Raw genomic sequence first — 18,481 nt, 5'->3', positions numbered from 1 at the left:
CCCACCCTGCACTGGCTACAGACAGAGGCTCAGCTGATGTGTCTATTGGAACGAGTTTATTTAAGTACACTGGGCCCCACCAGGCAACATGGTTTGTGCGAGGCTGTGCGAGGGGCAGGCTTGGGCTAAGGGCGGGGGAGGTGAGCTGGTTAAGCACACTGCAGTCTGTGGGTCGCCACATCGCTTTCACACACACCTGCTGCTGCGGCCCACACCTGGCAGGGCCTTTGGTCGTTGGACGGCATGGGGGAGAATACTGCCTGGAGTCTGGGATCAGGGCCGGTCTTGGTGTCACAGGTGAGGGTGCCGGTGAATATCTGCTAGCCCCAGCTTTGCACCATCTGGCCTGAAGAGCCTTGGGACCACTGCCAGGCCAGCCCAGTCCAGGGTAGGCACCTGGCCCCAGTGGACCAGAGGAGGTGAGCCTGAGCCCATCAGCTCCTGGCAGTCTGGTCTGGCCCCTCCCTAACCAAACAAGTGCAAAGACAAGAATGGCACACATCAGCCCAGAGGGGGCCGTCTCGCCTCTACAACCTAGTCCCCCCGGGTCAGCTAGCGTGGGAAAAAGCAACTTACTTGCAGCTCTTTCTCCTAAGGAGGCTGGATCCCCAAAACCCCTCCTTTGCTAGCAGCCTCTGCCAAAGGGTGATTCTACCTCCTGTTTCAGAAGATCCCACCAGCAACCCGCCTGTTGACTCCAGGGTGGTGAGCAAGTGGAAGGGGGAGAAAGGAGGAGGCTGGGGTGACTTTGAGAAACGGCCCTGAGGCCTGTGGATACTGTCAGCCCACCGTGAGCAGGGAGGGGCGGGGCCCTGGACGCCATGCTAAGCTTAGGTGCTGTAAACGTGAGTGTGAGCAGGGTGACTGGCGGGCAGGAGGCCGGGAGCTCCCTCACTCCAGTCCCTGTACTGTACAAACACTCCAGTAAAGAAAACCGAAGATGGCTTTGCCCATGGATGGATGGAAAGCAAGGGCCTGGGGCCAACAGGCTCCCGAAACTCTCCCGAGATCCCTGGATGGGGGTTGCGGGTTAGAGCGTTAGCTCTGCCACCCATCAGAAGTAGCTCTACTCCTGCCCTCCTCAAATGCCCCAGTGTGGTCCTGGTCTCCAGGTGAAGCTGAGGGCATCCCGCCCCCTCCTGATACCGAAGTCTCAGTAACCGCTCCTGGAGTGCTTTTCCAGCTTTCTAAACCCAAACTGCAACAAAACTAGACAGAACTCAACCCTGGCCCTCAGTCTGTGATCAAGAGGCATTCAGAGCAGAATGATGAGCGAGGGGAGGCGGCAGCTGCCTTGGGCCGCAGGGCACCCTGGGTGGGGTAGGGGTGGGGCTGGCCCAGCCTAGGATGGGCAGCAGCAAGGTCTCCCGGGGGTTGGGTTTACCTCCCTCCCTGTCTCCCTATGGTAGTAAACATAGTCCCACACAGCCAGCCAAAGACCCCGCTGACGGAGCAGGCCCTCTGCTAGCACTCTTCCCTCTCAGGGGCCAGTTAGTGGTCAACCCCAGGTCTCAGGCCGTCACCATCGTGGCTAGTTCATCGTCCTTTCTGGGCCCCGGGATCCCTGGGATCCCCGGGCCACACGGCACTCGCATATGCGCACACACTCGTACCCACACACCCACACACACACTCATACACACAGGCAATTCCTCGCAAACACTCCGACTCAAGAAAGCGAGTTTTAAAGTGGAGTTAACTTCAGAGAGAGGTGAAGATGATGTCCCAATATTAGAAGGTTTTCCTGTGGATGGATCGGGCACCGTCTTCCTCGTATTCCTTCTTAGAGACCCACATCTTTTTAAAGGTGTCCAGGGAGGCGAGGATGGAGCCCCTGGAGTGGAGGGAATCCAAAGGAACAATGTCAGAGAAGGGGAGTGGGTATTCATGGAGCCAGCCAGTCCCCCCGGGGCCAAACCAGACCAGGCTTTTCTTTAAAGGGATGGGGTGGTGAGGGGTAATCAATGCATTTGCTTCCTGTTCCGCTCTTATGCCCAGAAGAGCTACTCACCCAATCCATGTGGAATACAGTCTCTCTTGCGGTGCAGATATCTGCAGGGGTGGGTGGAAAGAGGAATCTGAGACGTCCATCCTCCCCTCTCCCTTTCCCTGCCACTACTCACCTTTATGGCCAATTCTCACTGCCAGTGAGAGCCGGTGGATATATGGATACATTTCAGTGGATATATTTAATAAAACAGGCTTTAAGTTATGTCCCTGCTGGACCCTGTGGCCTCTCTGGGGGGTACTGTGGCCAGCCTGCTCATCTGAAGAAACAGGTTCCCAGCATCCCTAAGTATCTATGGCTCCCAGGGAAGCTGGGGCTATCTGGGGGAAGATTTGGCTCCGTCGGGGGCTGGTGGGAAGCAGATTGTACAGCAGGAACCACACTCCTCCATTCAGGATCCCTCCTTCCTCAGGCAGGCCAGCTCTCCTCAGCAGTCACTAAGATGTTAGACTGTGTCACGGGGGAGCAGCCAAAGTCAGTATCCTGTCAGTGTTACAGTTTCCCTGAAAGACCACATGTGGGGCCCTCAGCCTAGCACCCTGCCACATCTGGGTATCAGAACTGCCCCCTTTGGTGAAGAGGGAGAGTGAAGATGGGTCCTCCCCTCTGGCGGGCTTCAGGAGCAGAGTAGAAGCTGGGAGCCATCTGGCGGTGCCCGAAAAACTTGGGCAGAGCAGGAGGGGAGGCCATGCCACATGGCCCTCCAGATCCTTGGAGGCTCAGTTCCACCCAGCCCCAGTGCCCGCCCCCAGCATGCTCCTACCCTGATCTTCACATCTTTCGGAGCCAATTTCTTCACTTCACTCAGTAGCCTGTCACCAAAACCTGAATGGGCAGGAAAGGAGAATCTCACGTGAATTCTCTGGGCGTCTGGGCCCAGCAGTATGTGGAAGCTTCCTGGGGAAGGGCGCTGAGAGCAAAGACCAACCTTTGAACAGGGTGGAGCCTCCTGAAAGGACGATGTTAGAGAAAAGTGTGCGCCGCAGGTCCATGTCAGACTTCTGGATGGCGAACACCAGCACCTCATGGATGCCCTCGCTCTCCTCGCCGATCAGGTCTGGCCTGAACAGCAGCTCAGGTGCCCGGAATCGGGAAGGACCAATCTGCGGGGGGGCCGCAAGCTTCTCAGGCTGGGGTGGGGGCTGAGGTCCCTCTGGGAGTGGGAATGGAAGAGGGCCCTCTGCCCACGGCTTAGTAACCAGGTGGCTAGGAAGGCCACGCTCAGGCAAGACCCTGTACGTCAAGGGCACAAAGAAGAACAAGGAGAGGGCTCCTGGGAACAAAAAGGAACAAACAGGGCTCCTGGGAAACTACAGAGAGGAAGCTCCTGTGTGTAATCCTAGCTCTGGCACTTGCCAGCCAGAGACTTAATAGATGGATTCATTCATTTGTGGAAATTTCTTCCTATCGATGGAGGTCCAGGGAGGTGGAACTCACCCTACACTGTGCCTAAGTGGTTAAGGACAGCACTATACCTCACCCTTCCTAGTCCCATTCCGACCTAGGAAAATGCCTCTGGTGCCTCCCCCGCCCACACACACGACAAGCAAAGTCCCTAGCACCTCGCTCTGCAGGAGATGCTGCAGCTCAAGAGCTATGCTGCTCCAGGCAGATGGTATGAAGGACCTGACTCCAGCCTGCCTGTGGAAAGTTTGGTTTGGGCCCAGAGCTTTTGGGGCCTGGGGGGCCTAAGGGGAGAGGTCCGGCTGCCTACCTCAATGGTGCTGCCGTCGGGCAGGTAGTACTGTGCCTTCTCCGTCTCTAGTGTCTCATCCTTCTGGGGGTTTATGGATAGGTAGCAGGCTCTCTGCAGAACCAAGCACAAGTCAGGCAGGCAGGAAACCTGGCACCTCCCCAGTCAAAGTCTCCGGGAGTGATGTGCTGCTGCAGAAATCTGCCCATTGCAGTGACTGCCCTAAAGGTCGTTAGAGCTGCATATGCTAAGTGCCACCCAGTGAGGGCTGACCGAAATCTCCCTGCTCCTTCTTAGGATATGCATTTTCACCTGCTCCACCTTCCTGGTGGGCAAGCGTGGCAACTCAGCCTTCTGGATTTGGCTCTGAGACCACACCCTAATTTTAGTCCAGACTCAGGTGTTTTTCTCCTACTACTCATACGGTTCTGGGTACTGCCTACCCAGCTCCAAGGTCTCCTAGAGCTATAGGTGGCAGGAGGGTTCATTTTACCTAAAAAGAAAAAAGTATTCTGACTTCTTCAAGGATGTAAAAGAACGTACGTAATTTGTACATAATGTATAAAAAACATTAAATATACGAGCATGGGTGTGCTCATCACCCAGCTCAGGAAATAGAGGCAGCTCCCTTTCTACCACAAGACGGCAGCACTTTGGAAGGTGAATCCGTCAGGGTCAGGGGACCCAGCTGGAGATCACACAGCTGCCAGGAGGCCTGGCTGGGGAGGGCAGAGCCTGATCCCCAGGACAGGAGCTTCGCTGCTCTTCACTTCAGGTCATGGAGGTCCTGGCTGCTGTTCCCATTTCCTCTCCCAGCCCTGGGCCCATGGGGGCAACACTTACTTCTTTTATGGCCTTGACAATCTCAAACTCGGAGGATGAGTGGAAATCATAGCCTTCCTTGCGCAGGTAGAGGCGAAGGAAGCGAGAGACGTCCCGGCCAGCGATGTCGATGCGCATGATTGAGTGGGGCATTGCAAAGCCCTCGTAAATGGGCACAGCGTGGGTGACACCATCCCCAGAATCCAGCACCACACCCGTGGTCCTGCCGGTGGCATAACTGAAGCAAAGGGGGCAAACCATCACCAACCCCTGCCTCCTCACTCTGGGAAGAAACTCACTTCTTGCTAGAGTTCAATGTCAGCTAAACTAAAGCTGGAGCCTGCCTTCTCCAGAAGCCTTCGACTGGACTAAGTACAAAGGCAGCCTGAGTACTGAAGAAAGCAAGCCTGTAGTGTCTGAAGGAAAGGAGCTGAGCCTCTCCAAGCTCCTTCCCCAACCCCCAGAAGAGCAGGCCTTCTAACCGCAGGAGATGGCCTGGCCTTCAACTGCTCCAGGGACCCAGCCTGAGGGACAGTTTTTACTCTCTAGACAAGAGGAAAAAATTCAAATGCCTACAGGGGTCAGGCAGGAAAAGCGAATGAGTAAAAGAAAATAATATATTCACTTTCATAAAAAACTAGCTTTTTCCCACATGGCCCTCTAGGTCTGTCCTTAGTTTTTTCTCTTTTGGTAAGGACAAGGGTACAGACATATATTTCTGTGATATGAGGGGAAAACCCCACAATGTTTCATAAATAGCAACTGACATTCTGCCTTCGTGTTGGGAGGACAACAGGCAATGGAGAGGACTGTGGTGAAGTCAAGTTTGCAAACCCTATCTAAAGTGCAGCTGCTATTTTATTTCAGCTCCAGCTGAATTTTGTTCTAGAGGAGTGCAGGCCCAGCATTACCAGATCTTCCCATTTTTTCAGAGAAGCCGGAAATTTGGATTTTGATAGGAAATGTCCTAATTTTTAAATGCTGGCTCACAATTTTTTAATGGGGCCAAACACATGCCATCTGTAGGTCACCAGTGTACGATCTTGGCAATATACCTAACCCTGGTGTGAGGCAGGTTGGGAGCATGACAGAATGACGGGGGTGTGAGAACAGGGAACACAGAGGGGTTTTCATCACGACTCTATCACCAGCCTTGCATAGCACCCGGCACAAGACGGCCCTGAAATAATACCCGAAGTCATTAGAGGGGCCTGCAGGGAGAGCTGTTGCAGCACATGGCCTTCCCAGCAGGCTGAGTGGAGAGCCTCTGACACCAAACCAGCAGGCAGTTACGAGACTGGGAAGCAGCCTCGATGCTCTCTTTCCCACCATCCAACCTTCCCTGGCAGAGATGCTCAGGTGACTATGAACCAACCCAAAGGAGAGGCAGCCTCGACTCTGCCAAAGGACTGCTTTCCCCACAAGGGGCCAGGCTAGCCAGCCAGCTGCTACTCACAGGCTGAGCACAGCTTGCATGGAGATGAAAAGGGCTGGCACATTGAAGGTCTCGAAGAAAACTTCAGCAGCTCGTTCCCGGTTTTTCCGCGGGTTTAAAGGCGCCTCCGTCAGGAGCACAGGATGCTGGTGAAAGATGCCCAGACGGCAATCAGGGCGAGGCCAGATTCCCACCCCTCATTCGTACTGTGTGGCTGGTTGGAGAGCTCAGGCGACCTTTGTCAGCCTCTCTCCAAAAAAAGGACAAACTGGGCTTGTCACCTATCCCCACCCAAGTCAGTTTCTCAGCTTTCTAAATTCACACCCCCTTTAAAGTCTCATTCCGTCCTCATCCCCTACTCCCCTCCTTGTCTTCCAAGATTCTTATGTAGGTCCTTGTACCTACTGTATAGCTCCAACTGTCAAGGTTTTGCTAAACTCTAAGTTTGGAATTATTACGATAAAAATAATAGTTAAAAAATTTTTTTCAAAATAGAAAATTAAATTTCAATATTGACTGTACTTTTAAAAAATGGAATATATCCCTCCCCTGGAAATTCTGATAAGCCTAGTATGCACCTTCCTTTTGTGTTTCTGAGTTGAGACTTCCTTTCTTAGAAGGTAAAGAGTATAGGCTCTGAAGTCTGAAAGACATGGGTTTGAATCCCAGCTCTACTACCCTATTCACTGGGTGATCTTAAAAACACCACCTGGCTTCTCTGACCTTCTGTTCCCTTGTTTATAAAATGGAGATAATACTACCTGTATCTCATAGGAATGCTGTGAAGATTAAATGCAAACATGTCTGGAAAGCACATGGCCTGGTGCCTAGAACATAAGACTCAAACGCTCGTGGCAGTTTTCATCGTCATCCGCCTCATCTCCGGGGTAGGGGCTCTGCCTGCTCTGCAAACCCTGCAGGGGCACCCTGAACATAGGACCCTCACCTCCTCTGAGAAAGTCTGCAGCTGGTCCTTAGAATAGACGTATTGCCAGATGCGCTCCATGTCGTTCCAGTCCTTGACGATGCCGTGCTCCATGGGGTAGCGGATGGAGAGCAGTCCTCGGTGCTCCTGGGGGCAGAGAGCAGCACTTACAACAACAGCCAGCCTCTCAGCAGGGCTGCCAGGTGGGCCCTGCACTTCCAGGGCCTGCAGTCCTCAACCACAGCTCAGGGTGGGCCACCCAGCCTCCAAGTCTCTAAACTGTATGCTGCGAACTGTACTCAGTGCCCAACCAACCAGCTGGCAAAGCAGAGGGCTTCTGCATTTCTGTGGGCCGCTGGGTGGCACCCTCCTCATTGCCTGGTTCCAGGACACAATCTCCTGGCGTTTGCAACCAAGGTTGGCAACAATGATTCTGTTGTTCTGCTTCTAGAAGCTGCCTGAGGAAAACTGTGCTAATTAACTGCCAAACTGTGCTAATTAACTTATCCCCAGGGTATCCCAGCTAGAATCTCCCCCCAATCACTTCTGCCAAAAAGATAACGAAGCCAGTCAACTTAATCATTGGCAATGTAGTGACAGAGTACAGAAGGAAGGCGAAAGCCCTCTTTTCTAGACTGGTCTCTATTTCCCAAAGTGGGGTTCCAGATATTTTTTCTCCAAAACCAGAGGCTGTTCCTGGGAGAAAGAAACCAACTAGGTTTACTCACTCTAGAATGAGAGAGTGAAAGGGGAGAGTTCAAGAGGAAATTGCTCCTTTTACTCGTGGCCATGTCCCACTGTGGGACACTGCCCGAGTGGGGAACAATGAAGGTCCCCTGCTGGCTTGAGGCTTCTTCAGTAGGACTGGGGATTACCTCCGCTTTGGGGCCAATGAAGATGTCGCCTTCGAGGGCACCTGCCATGACACGAACGTGTTTGGGTCTGCCCACACTACAAAAGAGAGCAGGGAGGACCATCACTTTTCATTTCATGACACAACATATGACAGAACACGGGAAGGACGTACTGATGCACGTCCTTGGATGGGAAGAAATATACTCAATTCTACTGTGATTATTGTTGAGGAATGAGATTATAGTTGATTTTGGTTTTCCTCTTTCTACTTTTCTGCACTTCCCACAATTTCTATAATAAACATGTATTATTTTATTTTTTTGTATTTATTATTTTAAGTCATTTGTATTTCATATATTTATTATATTTATATTATTTTATAAGTTATTAAAGCAAAATCTGGAGGATTCAATACCTCTAGTTCTTCTTTTTCCACAGTATATATGCAGATCAATAGAGACAGGGAAACAAGAATTCATTTAGGTTGATTAACTCAAAAAGTTTTTGTCTCCTTAGCCTCCTGCCCTTGCCTCCTATTAAGGAAAACTATGATGTAACTGACAGATGGCCTTTCTTCCTTTTTCTACTGCTTTGAGCCCCTTTCCCAGGCACCCATGCCCTTTTCCTGCCTGCAATCTCTCTGCCTTAGGAAGAAAGTGCTGAGAAAAAAACCCATTCTTGGGCTTCCCCGGTGGCACAGTGGTTAAGAACCTGCCTGCCAACGCAGGGGACACGGGTTCAACCCCTGGTCCGGGAAGATCCCACATGCTGCGGAGCAACTATGCCCGTGTACCACAACTACTGAGCCTGCACTCTAGAGCCTGCGTGCCACAACTACTGAAGCCCACGTGCTTAGAGCCTGTGCTCCACAACAAGAGAAGCCACTGCAATGAGAAGCCCTTACGCCGCAACTAGAGAAAGCCCGCGCGCAGCAATGAAGACCCAGTGCGGCCAAAAATAGAAATAAATAAACTTATTAAAAAAATCCAAAAACTCATTCTCACTAGGATGGTAGGTATGGTTTAATGTTAAACCCCATCCTGGGTGATAGGAGAATTTTAAGAAGAGGGTTCCATGAAGAGACGGTCATCCAAAGCAACGAGTCACCAATGATAACATTTTTGGCATCAGATAAAATCAAATTAAAAAAAATTCACCTCTCGGATTGTACCCTGAAGGCAACTGTCTGCTTACTCCAAAAGCCAGCTCCTGTCCCTTGCTTGTTGTTTTGAGTACCAAGACTGACCCAAATGAGAGATCCTTTCTCCCTAAAAGATGGAGGGCTGACACCATAATAAAGCTGACAAGCCTCCCAAGCTTCTGACTAAGCTACAGAATGACTTACTAGTTTGGAAAGCAGTATTTGGGGATCTGATCACCAGCAAAACCAGCTTTAATCACACCGGATCCCTGAGGAGAGAGAGAAAGAGAAGTCACAATATCACAAAAACAAGAGGAGATATATATCATACAGTATGTATAATATGGTTCCATCTTTACTTTAAAAAGAGAGAGACCTTATACTTATGTATACTATATCCACTTGTATGAGAATCTGAACAGTGAACGCACACCAAAGGGAGGGCAGTGGGGCTGGGGATGGTGAGGGGCATTTCTATTGCACACTCTGAATATTATTTGATTTTTATGTATTCTTTGACTTTTCTACATTGAACATGTTTTACTTTCGGAATTAAAAAGGAAAATTAATATTAATAAAGGGAAAAAAAAAGAACTCTCGAGGAGAGAAGAGGAAAGTGACTAGAAGCACCAAAGCAGCCAAGTTTAGGAATATAACCAAGGAGGGAAGAGCGCATGATTCTGTTATACCACCATGGAACGCTTCTAACGTACTTTCCCAGCTCAGACCCAAACTATCCCTGCCCTCCAAGGCCTCTATGACAGACACCACCACGAGCGCTGCCATACTTGAAGTTAACTCCAATATGACACACGTTGTCTGGTTCTGACTACAGGGGGAGACCACTATGCTTTGTGGGGGGTTTGTGGTTGTTGTTTTGTTTTTTCACTATGCTTTCCTTTACTTGTTGGTCTCTTGAGGTAAAGAGCAGGAAAGCCCTAAAGCACTGTCTGAGAAGAATCTGATGTCTCCCACCATCACCTCTGGTACCACCCGGGCCCAGCCAAAGTAAACATTGACTCTGGACATCAACTCCATGCAGGACAGATGTCGAGGCCTGATACTGCTTGAGATTCACCGTGTTTTCTTCCTTCTTAATTCTTCTACCACCACACCTGATACCCTCGTCCTTCCACCCCCGCCAACACAGTTTGCAGCTGCAAGTGTAATTAGGGCAAGCCTTTCCTGCTGCATGTTGACCACTTCTCCTGGGGCGAGTGTAATATTGATATTTCCAGGACCTACACAGCAAGCAGTAAACACATCAGGAGAGCTAACTAGCCAAGGTTACCTTGGTACCAAAGGCTTCCTGACAACAGCCCTGGATCTCTCTCTGTCTCTTACTTCTGCTCTTCTATAGGAGAAGGGCAGGGGGTGGGGTGGGGTGAGATGGGTCATCCTGGTGCCTGATCGTAGCAAGACAGAGGGAGGAGGTAAGAAGTGGTTGAAGGACGGGGAAAGCAGTATGGGAGGAGAGCAGGGCAAGCCAGTTCTCTAAGACAGCAGGAACCTCTGCCAACAGGAGAAAACAGGAGACAATGTGCAAACTCATTGGCCTGGGCAGAACAGCAAGGAGCCTGGAAAAGGTGCAGCTGTAAACTGAGCTCAAAGACCGGGAAGGAGGAAAAGACTATCTTACTGCAAACCCAAGGGCTCTGGGACAGCAGCACAGCTAGTGAAAAGAACACTGTACAAGAGAACTCTGGGAACTCTGGGAATTATTGGAAGCTCAAGCTTCCAATAATTGCCCACTGCCTTCATCTGGGGGTGGTGATGCCAGCAGACTAACTGGATCTCCTGGTAGAGGTTGAAAACAAAAGTAATCTAGAGTCTGTGCTTCAGACTCTAGATTTCTTTTTTTTTTTGGCCGTACCATGTGGCATACGGGATCTTAGATCCCTGACCAGGGATTGATCCTGTGCCTCTCACAGTAGAAGCGCAGAGTGTTAACAACTGGATCGCCAGGAAAGTTCCTAGATTTTTTTTTTTAATTTATTTATTTTGGGCTTGTAGGGTCTTCGTTTCTGTGTGAGGGCTTTCTCTAGTTGTGGCAAGCGGGGGCCACTCTTCATCGCGGTGCGCGGGCCTCTCACTATTGCGGCCTCTCTTGTTGCGGAACACAGGCTCCAGACACGCAGGCTCAGTAGTTGTGGCTCACGGGCCTAGTTGCTCTGCGGCATGTGGGATCTTCCCAGACCAGGGCTCGAACCCGTGTCCCCTGCATTAGCAGGCAGATTCTCAACCACTGCACCACCAGGGAAGCCCGATATTTTTAAGAGATGATTTTCCTGGATATTTGATTTTGAGTTTACTAGCAAAAGGACTGGAGGCTGAGTGGCAAGGCGGATTAAGATGTTAGGTTCTTTTCTTTCTCTCCATCCTTCCCAGCAAGAGTATAACAGGCCCAGTTCAAATACCACCACCTTGCTCCTGAAGAATAATCCCCAGTTGGAATTAATTATCCTCTTCCTATTATCTCCCCAAATCACCATTACCTGTTTTACTAGGTAGCATAAATTTCATTCTGCTTTTTTTTAAAAAAAACATATATATATATATACTTTTGATGTGGACAATTTTTTAAAGTCTTTATTGAATTTGTTACAATATTGTTTCTGTTTTATGTTTTTTCTTTTTTTTTTTTCGGCCATGAGGCATGTGGGCTCTTAGCTCCCTGACCAGGGATCGAACACGCTCCCCCTGCATTGGAAGGCGAAGTATTAACCACTGGGCCACCAGGGAAGTCCCCTCATTCTGCTTTCTATTCGAATTTATGGTTTCCACTTTTGTCTCTTTTCAGCGCAAATTCCTTGAAGTCAGAGACTCTGTATATCAGCAGTATCTCACATGTGCAAGGTACTTGAATAGATGCTGGTTGACTAAAATGAAAACCAAGCTCAAATGACTGAGCTGATGAAGCCTAAAGTATGGAACCTGAATGAGCAGCTGGAATACCAGAAGCCCCAGGCAGAGGTGGTACAGGGAAGGCAAAGGCATTGTTGGGAATGATGCACAAGGTGGAACCAGACCCAGCTTGTCCCTGCAGCTACACGAGCTGCCTGGCAGGCCAGCTGAAGAATGGGTGAAGAATGGGTGGGGATGGGGGAGCCGGCTGAGTTGCCTCTATTCTGCGCAAGCCATACCATAAGAGCATATAAAAGGGGCATGTCAATTTCTTCCGGGTCATGTCAATTTCTTTAACAGTATTTGTAACTAGGAACTGTATACCTGGCAAATGAGCTGCCACTCTCTTTGTTATTCACTCTGGCAAAGCCAAGTAAACAAATGCCTTTTAGAAGCTACTTGAAAAAGTAGTCTCATTAAACATTTGATTTTGGGGACTCGAGTCTGCTGCCAGCCACCACTGACAATTCTCCTTCTGATGCAGGCAAACAAATAGCAAATCCTTCAGCAAGGCTCTCCCAGTACCTGCTGGCTATAGGCCTTGTGGCTTGGGCAACCTTATCCTAAGCACTGATTATTCTTGACATGCTGGGAAGGAGGCTTGTCTGACATTTTACAAGTGGGAAGAGGACGCTGAGAGGTGGAGCCTCAGATTCTAGGATATTGGTGGCCCATTTTGGCCCAAAGACATATTTTGTTTGGCCCACAAAGTAGTTTTTTTTTTAATTAATTTATTTTTGGCTGCGTTGGGTCTTTGTTGGTGCACATGGTTTTTCTCTATTTGCAGCTATTCTTTGTTGTGGTGTGCGGGCTTCTCATTGAGATGACTTGTTGAGGAGCATGGGCTCTAGGCGCGCGGGCTTCAAGTAGCTGTGGCTCTTGGGCTCTAGAGCACAGGCTCAGTAGTTGTGGCACACAGGCTTAGTTGCTCCGCAGCATGTGGGATCTTCCCGGACCAGGGCTCGAACCTGTGTCCCCTGCATTGGCAGGCGGATTCTTAACCACTGAGCCACCAGTGAAGTCCCCCACAAGGTAGTTTTTTAAAAACAACTTTATTGAGATAAAATTCACATGCCGTACAATTTACCCATTTAAGGTGTGTAATCCAATGGTTCTTAGTGTATTCACAGAGTGTACAATCATTCACCACAATCTAATATTAAAACTTTGTCATCATCCCCCAAAGAAACGCTGTATCCATTAGCAGCCACTTTCCATCCTTACCACCACCAACCCCCAGCCATAGGCAACTACTAATCTGCTTTCTGTCTCCATAGACCACAAACTACTTTTACATTAACTTCTAACACTTAAAAAATTAGAGATTGCACATGAAATTTAATACTTCTGATTTCTCTTGAAAAATCAGAAGATATGGCAACACTGGGACTGCATTCCTACATGGGGACAACTGGCTGGAAATGAGAAGCAGCTGGCCCTTTGGTCAGGTGTGCCCAATGCACCTTCCAGATTCCTCGCACTGTTGTTAAGGCTACCTTCTCCCCCCGGCCCCCCCCGACCTTTTTAATGTATCTGCTTGGCCTCTGCAGGCATTGAGTTCGAGACCCCTATTCTAGACGTGCTTTCTAGCTTGATGTGAAGCACATCTGTGGCTCTCAAAATACACATAATTGAACAGTGAGATTATCTCTGCAAGCCACCTCCTCTTCACTCTCTCTGTCAAACTACGGATGGATTCTTGCTGCAGTTGTATAACCAACAGCCTGAAAGTCACACAAGTGACAGTGTTACATAAATATATTGACTTCCATTTCCTCAGCTAATTCTAGTGTCCCTTAAACTTAAGTGAATCAGCAGATCTTAAGAGCTGATGACAATCAACAGATGAATGGATAAAGAAGATGTGGCACATATATACAATGGAATATTACTCAGCCATAAAAAGAAATGAAATTGAGTTATTTGTAGTGAGGTGGATGGACCTAGAGTCTGTCATACGGAGTGCAGTAAGTCAGAAAGAGGAAAACAAATACCGTATGCTAACACATATATATGGAATCTAAAAAAAAAAATGGTTCTGAAGAACCTAGGGGCAGGACAGGAATAAAGACACAGATGTAGAGAATGGACTTGAGGACACGGGGAGGGGGAAGGGTAAGCTGGGACGAAGTGAGAGAGTGGCATGGACTTATATATACTACCAAATGTGAAATAGATAGCTAGTGGGAAGCAGTCACATAGCACAGGGAGATCAGCTCAGTGCTTTGTGACCACCTAGAGGGGTGGGATAGGGAGGTTGGGAGGGGAGATGCAAGAGGGAGGAGATATGGGGATATATGTATATGTATAGCTAACTCACTTTGTTATAAAGCAGAGAGTAACACACCATTGTAAAGCAATTATACTCCAATAAAGATGTTAAAAAAAAGAGCTGATGATAAATTGTTTAAAAAAAGAGACAATTAGTGAAATTTGAACATTGACTAGATATTTGATGATATTAAGGAATTATTATTAATTTTATTAGGTTTGATAATAGTATATTGGTTATGTTTTTAAAAGAGCGTGGGACTTCCCTGTTGGCACAGGGAAGACTCCGCACTCCCAATGCAGGGGGCCAGGGTTCGATCCCTTGTCAGGGAACTAGATCCCCAATGCATGCCACAACTAAGGAAACCGCCTGCCACAACTAAGAACTGGTGCAACAAAAATAAATAAATAAATAAATAAATAATAAAATAAAAGAGTGTGGAAGAGGGAAGTGGGTGGGAATGTAGATTGACCAAGAGTTGATAACAATTTCAGCTAGGTGATGGATATGTGGATGTTTGTTATACTGTTCTTCCTCCTTTTGTTTATATTTGAAATTTTCTATAATAAGGAGAGCTGGCAAATAAGATGATAACACTTAAGTAAAAATTCAAAACATAAATACTGTACACACACACATTATAAAATACAAGTGTCCATAAAATAATGGATGGAAAGGAGCACATCAATTTTATGATGACGGTTTGCTTTTGGGGTTATGTCTGGACCAGAAAGAAAGGATGGGATTGTAGATGGGTACAAAGAGGCTTCAATTATATCTGTAACGTTTTATTTCCTAAAAAAAATGAAGCAAATATGGCAAATGATATTTATTAAATCTGGGTGGAAGACACATGCTACATGGGTGCTTGTTATATACTTCTCTGAACTTTTCTGTGTGTTGAGAGTATCCCACTTTTCAAAAAGGGGGCTGAAGCAGCATAACATTCCCCCCAAACAGTTAAATTCTTAGCTTGAAGAACTTGTAAAGATCTGGTATTGTTCCTGATTTAGGCCCACACAGTATGGTCATGAAGACAATCTTAAAATTGACCAGAATGTTGATCCATTTTAGGAAAGAACTTAACCTTCGAGATCTTCACAAAGATTTGAGCTTCAGAATAAACATAGTATTCTAATCAAAGTGTTGTGGTCCTCAGAATGTGGCCTGGGAGCTGCCCTCCTCTTTCTTGTATTACTATCTATGATATGCCTTTGGGAAGAATGACTTATGCTTGTTTGTTTGTTTATTTATTTATTTATTTATGGCTGTGTTGAGTGTTGCTGCACGCAGACTTTCTCTAGTTGCAGCGAGCAGGGGCTACTTTTCGTCGCAGTGCGTGGGCTTCTCATTGTGGTGGCTTCTCTTGTTGTGGAGCACGGGCTCTAGGCGCGCGGGTTTCAGTAGTTGTGGCGCGCAGGCTCAGTAGCTGTGGCTCGTGGGTTCTAGAGCACAGGCTCAGTAGTTGTGGCACACGGGCTTTGTTGCTCTGCGGCATGTGGGATCTTCGTGGACCAGGGCTCGAACCCATGTCCCCTGCGTTGGCAGGAGGATTCTTAACCACTGCACCACCAGGGAAGCCCTAATTACACTCTCTTCAGCCCAGAAATAAAATTGTGGCAGCATGGTAAGCTATGGAGCTGTTGAATCTGCTAGAGACACATTCTCAAAATATAAAGTTGACTCAAATATTTCAAATGATTTTTCCTATCCATCTTTCACTTTGAAACAAAACAAAACAAAACTCTCTAAATATCAAACAGCAAGAACTACCTGAGGCCCCATATCTAAAACTGTGGCAGATGCTCAGTAAATCCTAGTGGGAAAATTACTTAAGTTTCTCCTATTTTACCTTTTGGTGGGATTGTTGGCATAATAAAGGAAATGTTTTCCCAGAAAAAAGCAAGTCTATTCCTTAAGTCTTAAAACTGAAAATGCACCACTGTTTTGATGCATTTCAAATACACTACCAAGAAAGAGAAAGAAGGAACTAAGAAGCATTCGCTTAAGTGACATTAAAGAAAGCGGATGGAGATAGAATTGCTGCCCGACAAATCCAGAAGCAAAGGATCTGGTGGGATGGGCAGACTACTCCTTCTGCATTGCTGATGAAAACAGGAGATTGCTAATTTCTTTTTTTTTTTCTTTTTAAAACTAAGAAAAAGGCAGATGAAGCACACACAAACTGGCTGAAGATAGCAATAGTGTTCTCTGAAAATCAAAATCAAGAACAAGGAGTCCTACTCAACCCTGTGCAGTAACTAACTAGGCTCCCCCCCCCCCACAATCCTTTCTTTATTTAGGGACATCTTTGTTACCGTGATAGAGATATTCAGTCATTTATCCCCCCACCCATCAGTAAAATTAAAAATCCAATAGTGGTGTCAGGCCCTAGATACTGTATGTGGGAGGGAGGTGGGGAAAGAGAGAGTAATGAAAAACGAAGGAATACCATTTTTTTTCCCACCAGGTTTTAACAGTCTAATGAAGCAGACAAAAAAAAAAAAAAAAAAAATCGCTCCCCAACATGAGATGTCTCACTGAGCTCAACGTCCTTCCTGGAAAGAAGGAAAGCTAACCAAAGAAGCACCTTTCCTTGGAAAAAGTGAGGAATTTAGAACCCAATCTCAATCTGAGTCTTGGATCCTTAATTCATAAACCAGGTGGTTTGAATACTATTATCTAACCTCTCCAAGCCTCACTTTTCTCCATATTTCAAGTTCTATCTACATATCAGTGTTGAAGCTTAAATGAGATGATGCAAATGAAAGGACCTTGCAAGTGCGCAAGGTCCCAAGGGCTGAATCAACGGACCGAATGTGACAGTCACTTTAAGACAGAATTGGCAGTTTTTCCTCAATGGAGGGATTTAGAGACTTAGAAGGGGATTAGAAAGGTAGCAACCAATCTCCGTGAGACCAAACCTTTGAGTGGAAGACAGAAATCCTTTTTTTTTTTTTAACAACTGCCTCCTTCCGCCAAAAATAAGAGCTGTATGTAGATTCTTTCCATTTGTCACTACTGATGCATTTGCGTGGGGTGCTATCAAGAGGAGTAATGGATAAAGCACCGGATTTAGGGCACCTACACTGTGCGACCTTGGGCTCACTTTTACCTCTTCGCGCTTCAGTTTTCACACTTGTAAAACGAGGACCAAAATTCCTGCCTCAACTATTCACCCGGTTTTTGTAAGGATCCAGTTCGAGTGTATGTGAAACCCCCATGTAAGCGCTAGAGCGCCTGGCAAATATTATGTTTAGTAATTTTTTCCCCCAGAAACTAGGCGTTCCGAAGAGGAAGGTACCTCCCTGCTTGCTTTGTCACTCTCCTTTCTTTTCGACTTTTATTAACTCTGTAATTTATAATCACAGAAAAAACTGAAATCCTAAGCCCATTTCTGGCACCAGACTCTCGGGCCCCACCCAGGTACACCGCCAAGCCTCCAGGGCCGCTCGGAATCTAAGGAAACTTAGCCCTTCTCCACCAGCAGGCGGGCCCTAGCCAGTCAGGCCGCACCACTGGGAGTCCCAGAAACCAATCCCAACAGCCCTCGTGCACCGCACCGCCCCTTAGAGAGGCGAAACACTATGGCGGCCCGGAAGAACGACAGGGGCAGGAGCCAATCACTGCAGAGGGCTGCCCTCATCCTGCCAGGCCCAGAGGCGGGGTCATCGGTCAAGATGGAGAGCCAGAGGAGCCAATAGAGTTATCGGAAACTGGGGAGGGGCGGGCGCCGGGCGCTCACAGAGAGGCTAAGGCCCCTCGAGCCAAGGGCCCGAGGACCCTGCCTGGACTATAACCCTTCCCTTTATCCATCCCAAGGTTCTCCATCCTATGGTTGCTGGCCGGCTGGCCGCCCTGTCTGCGGACTACGGGTCGGGGGAGGACGGAGGCGGCGGCGGCTGAACCCGCCTGACAGGCCGGGCCAGTGACAAAGAGCCGGCGGCCCAGACTGAAACACGGGAAGCGATCCCTTCGGGGAGGAGAGCATAAGCCCCGCTAGGGGGATGCAACTCACGTTGTCGATCACGACAGGCTGGTTGGCGATCACATCGTAGGACTCCATGGCAGAGGAATCTCTCCTGAGGAAGGAACTGCCAGCCTGGTCCGCCGCTAACGCCACTGACACACATGCGCAGTCTTGCCGCCGGTACAGGGCGGCCAGGGAGCGGCCCGACCTCGCTTCCGAAGAACTACAACACCCAGCATGCCTTGCACCTGAGTTAGAAAGCCAGGCGGCTTTGGAGGCCCTCCTAGTTTAAGGGACGGGGCGTCGCGTTTCCGACGCACAGTACCCTGGGCTTTGTAGTCTCCGTAGATAAGTAGACGGGGACGCCAATTGATGGTTGCATTGCATGCCCGGATATGTAGTCCCTTTGAAGCGATTCGCAGTGCATGCTGAAATATGTAGTCCTGAGTACTTGTC

The 18,481-nt window shown here is 48.3% G+C and overlaps 1 protein-coding gene across 1 annotated transcript; it reads right to left on the bottom strand.

The window, feature by feature from the left end:
• Positions 1-41: 41 nt before the first annotated feature.
• Positions 42-18,196, bottom strand: ACTR1A (actin related protein 1A). The gene is made up of 11 exons (XM_081245701.1): positions 18,074-18,196; positions 9,084-9,148; positions 7,759-7,834; positions 6,905-7,030; positions 5,980-6,104; positions 4,545-4,761; positions 3,723-3,815; positions 2,937-3,111; positions 2,772-2,833; positions 2,012-2,052; positions 42-1,834 (listed from the first exon to the last, which is right to left on the bottom strand). The coding sequence occupies exons 1-11, from the start codon at positions 18,119-18,121 to the stop codon at positions 1,732-1,734; spliced, it is 1,131 nt and encodes a 376-aa protein (XP_081101827.1). The 5' UTR covers positions 18,122-18,196; the 3' UTR covers positions 42-1,731.
• Positions 18,197-18,481: the final 285 nt, after the last annotated feature.

Source organism: Mesoplodon bidens (genome assembly GCF_964165515.1).
Source record: "Mesoplodon bidens genome assembly, chromosome: 1".
Classification (NCBI taxonomy): domain Eukaryota; kingdom Metazoa; phylum Chordata; class Mammalia; order Artiodactyla; family Ziphiidae; genus Mesoplodon; species Mesoplodon bidens.
Note: the sequence above shows the minus strand (reverse complement) of the source record. Positions and strands in the feature narration are given on the sequence as shown.

Excerpts from the sequence above, each read along its gene's own strand:
- ACTR1A (XM_081245701.1), bottom strand. The coding sequence starts at position 18,121 with ATGGAGTCCTACGATGTGATCGCCAACCAGCCTGTCGTGATCGACAAC. Across the intron at positions 7,031-7,758 it reads TCATTGGCCCCAAAGCGGAG|GAGCACCGAGGACTGCTCTC; the intron begins GTAATCCCCAGT and ends CTCTGCCCCCAG. Across the intron at positions 1,835-2,011 it reads CTGTATTCCACATGGATTGG|GGGCTCCATCCTCGCCTCCC; the intron begins GTGAGTAGCTCT and ends CCTCCACTCCAG.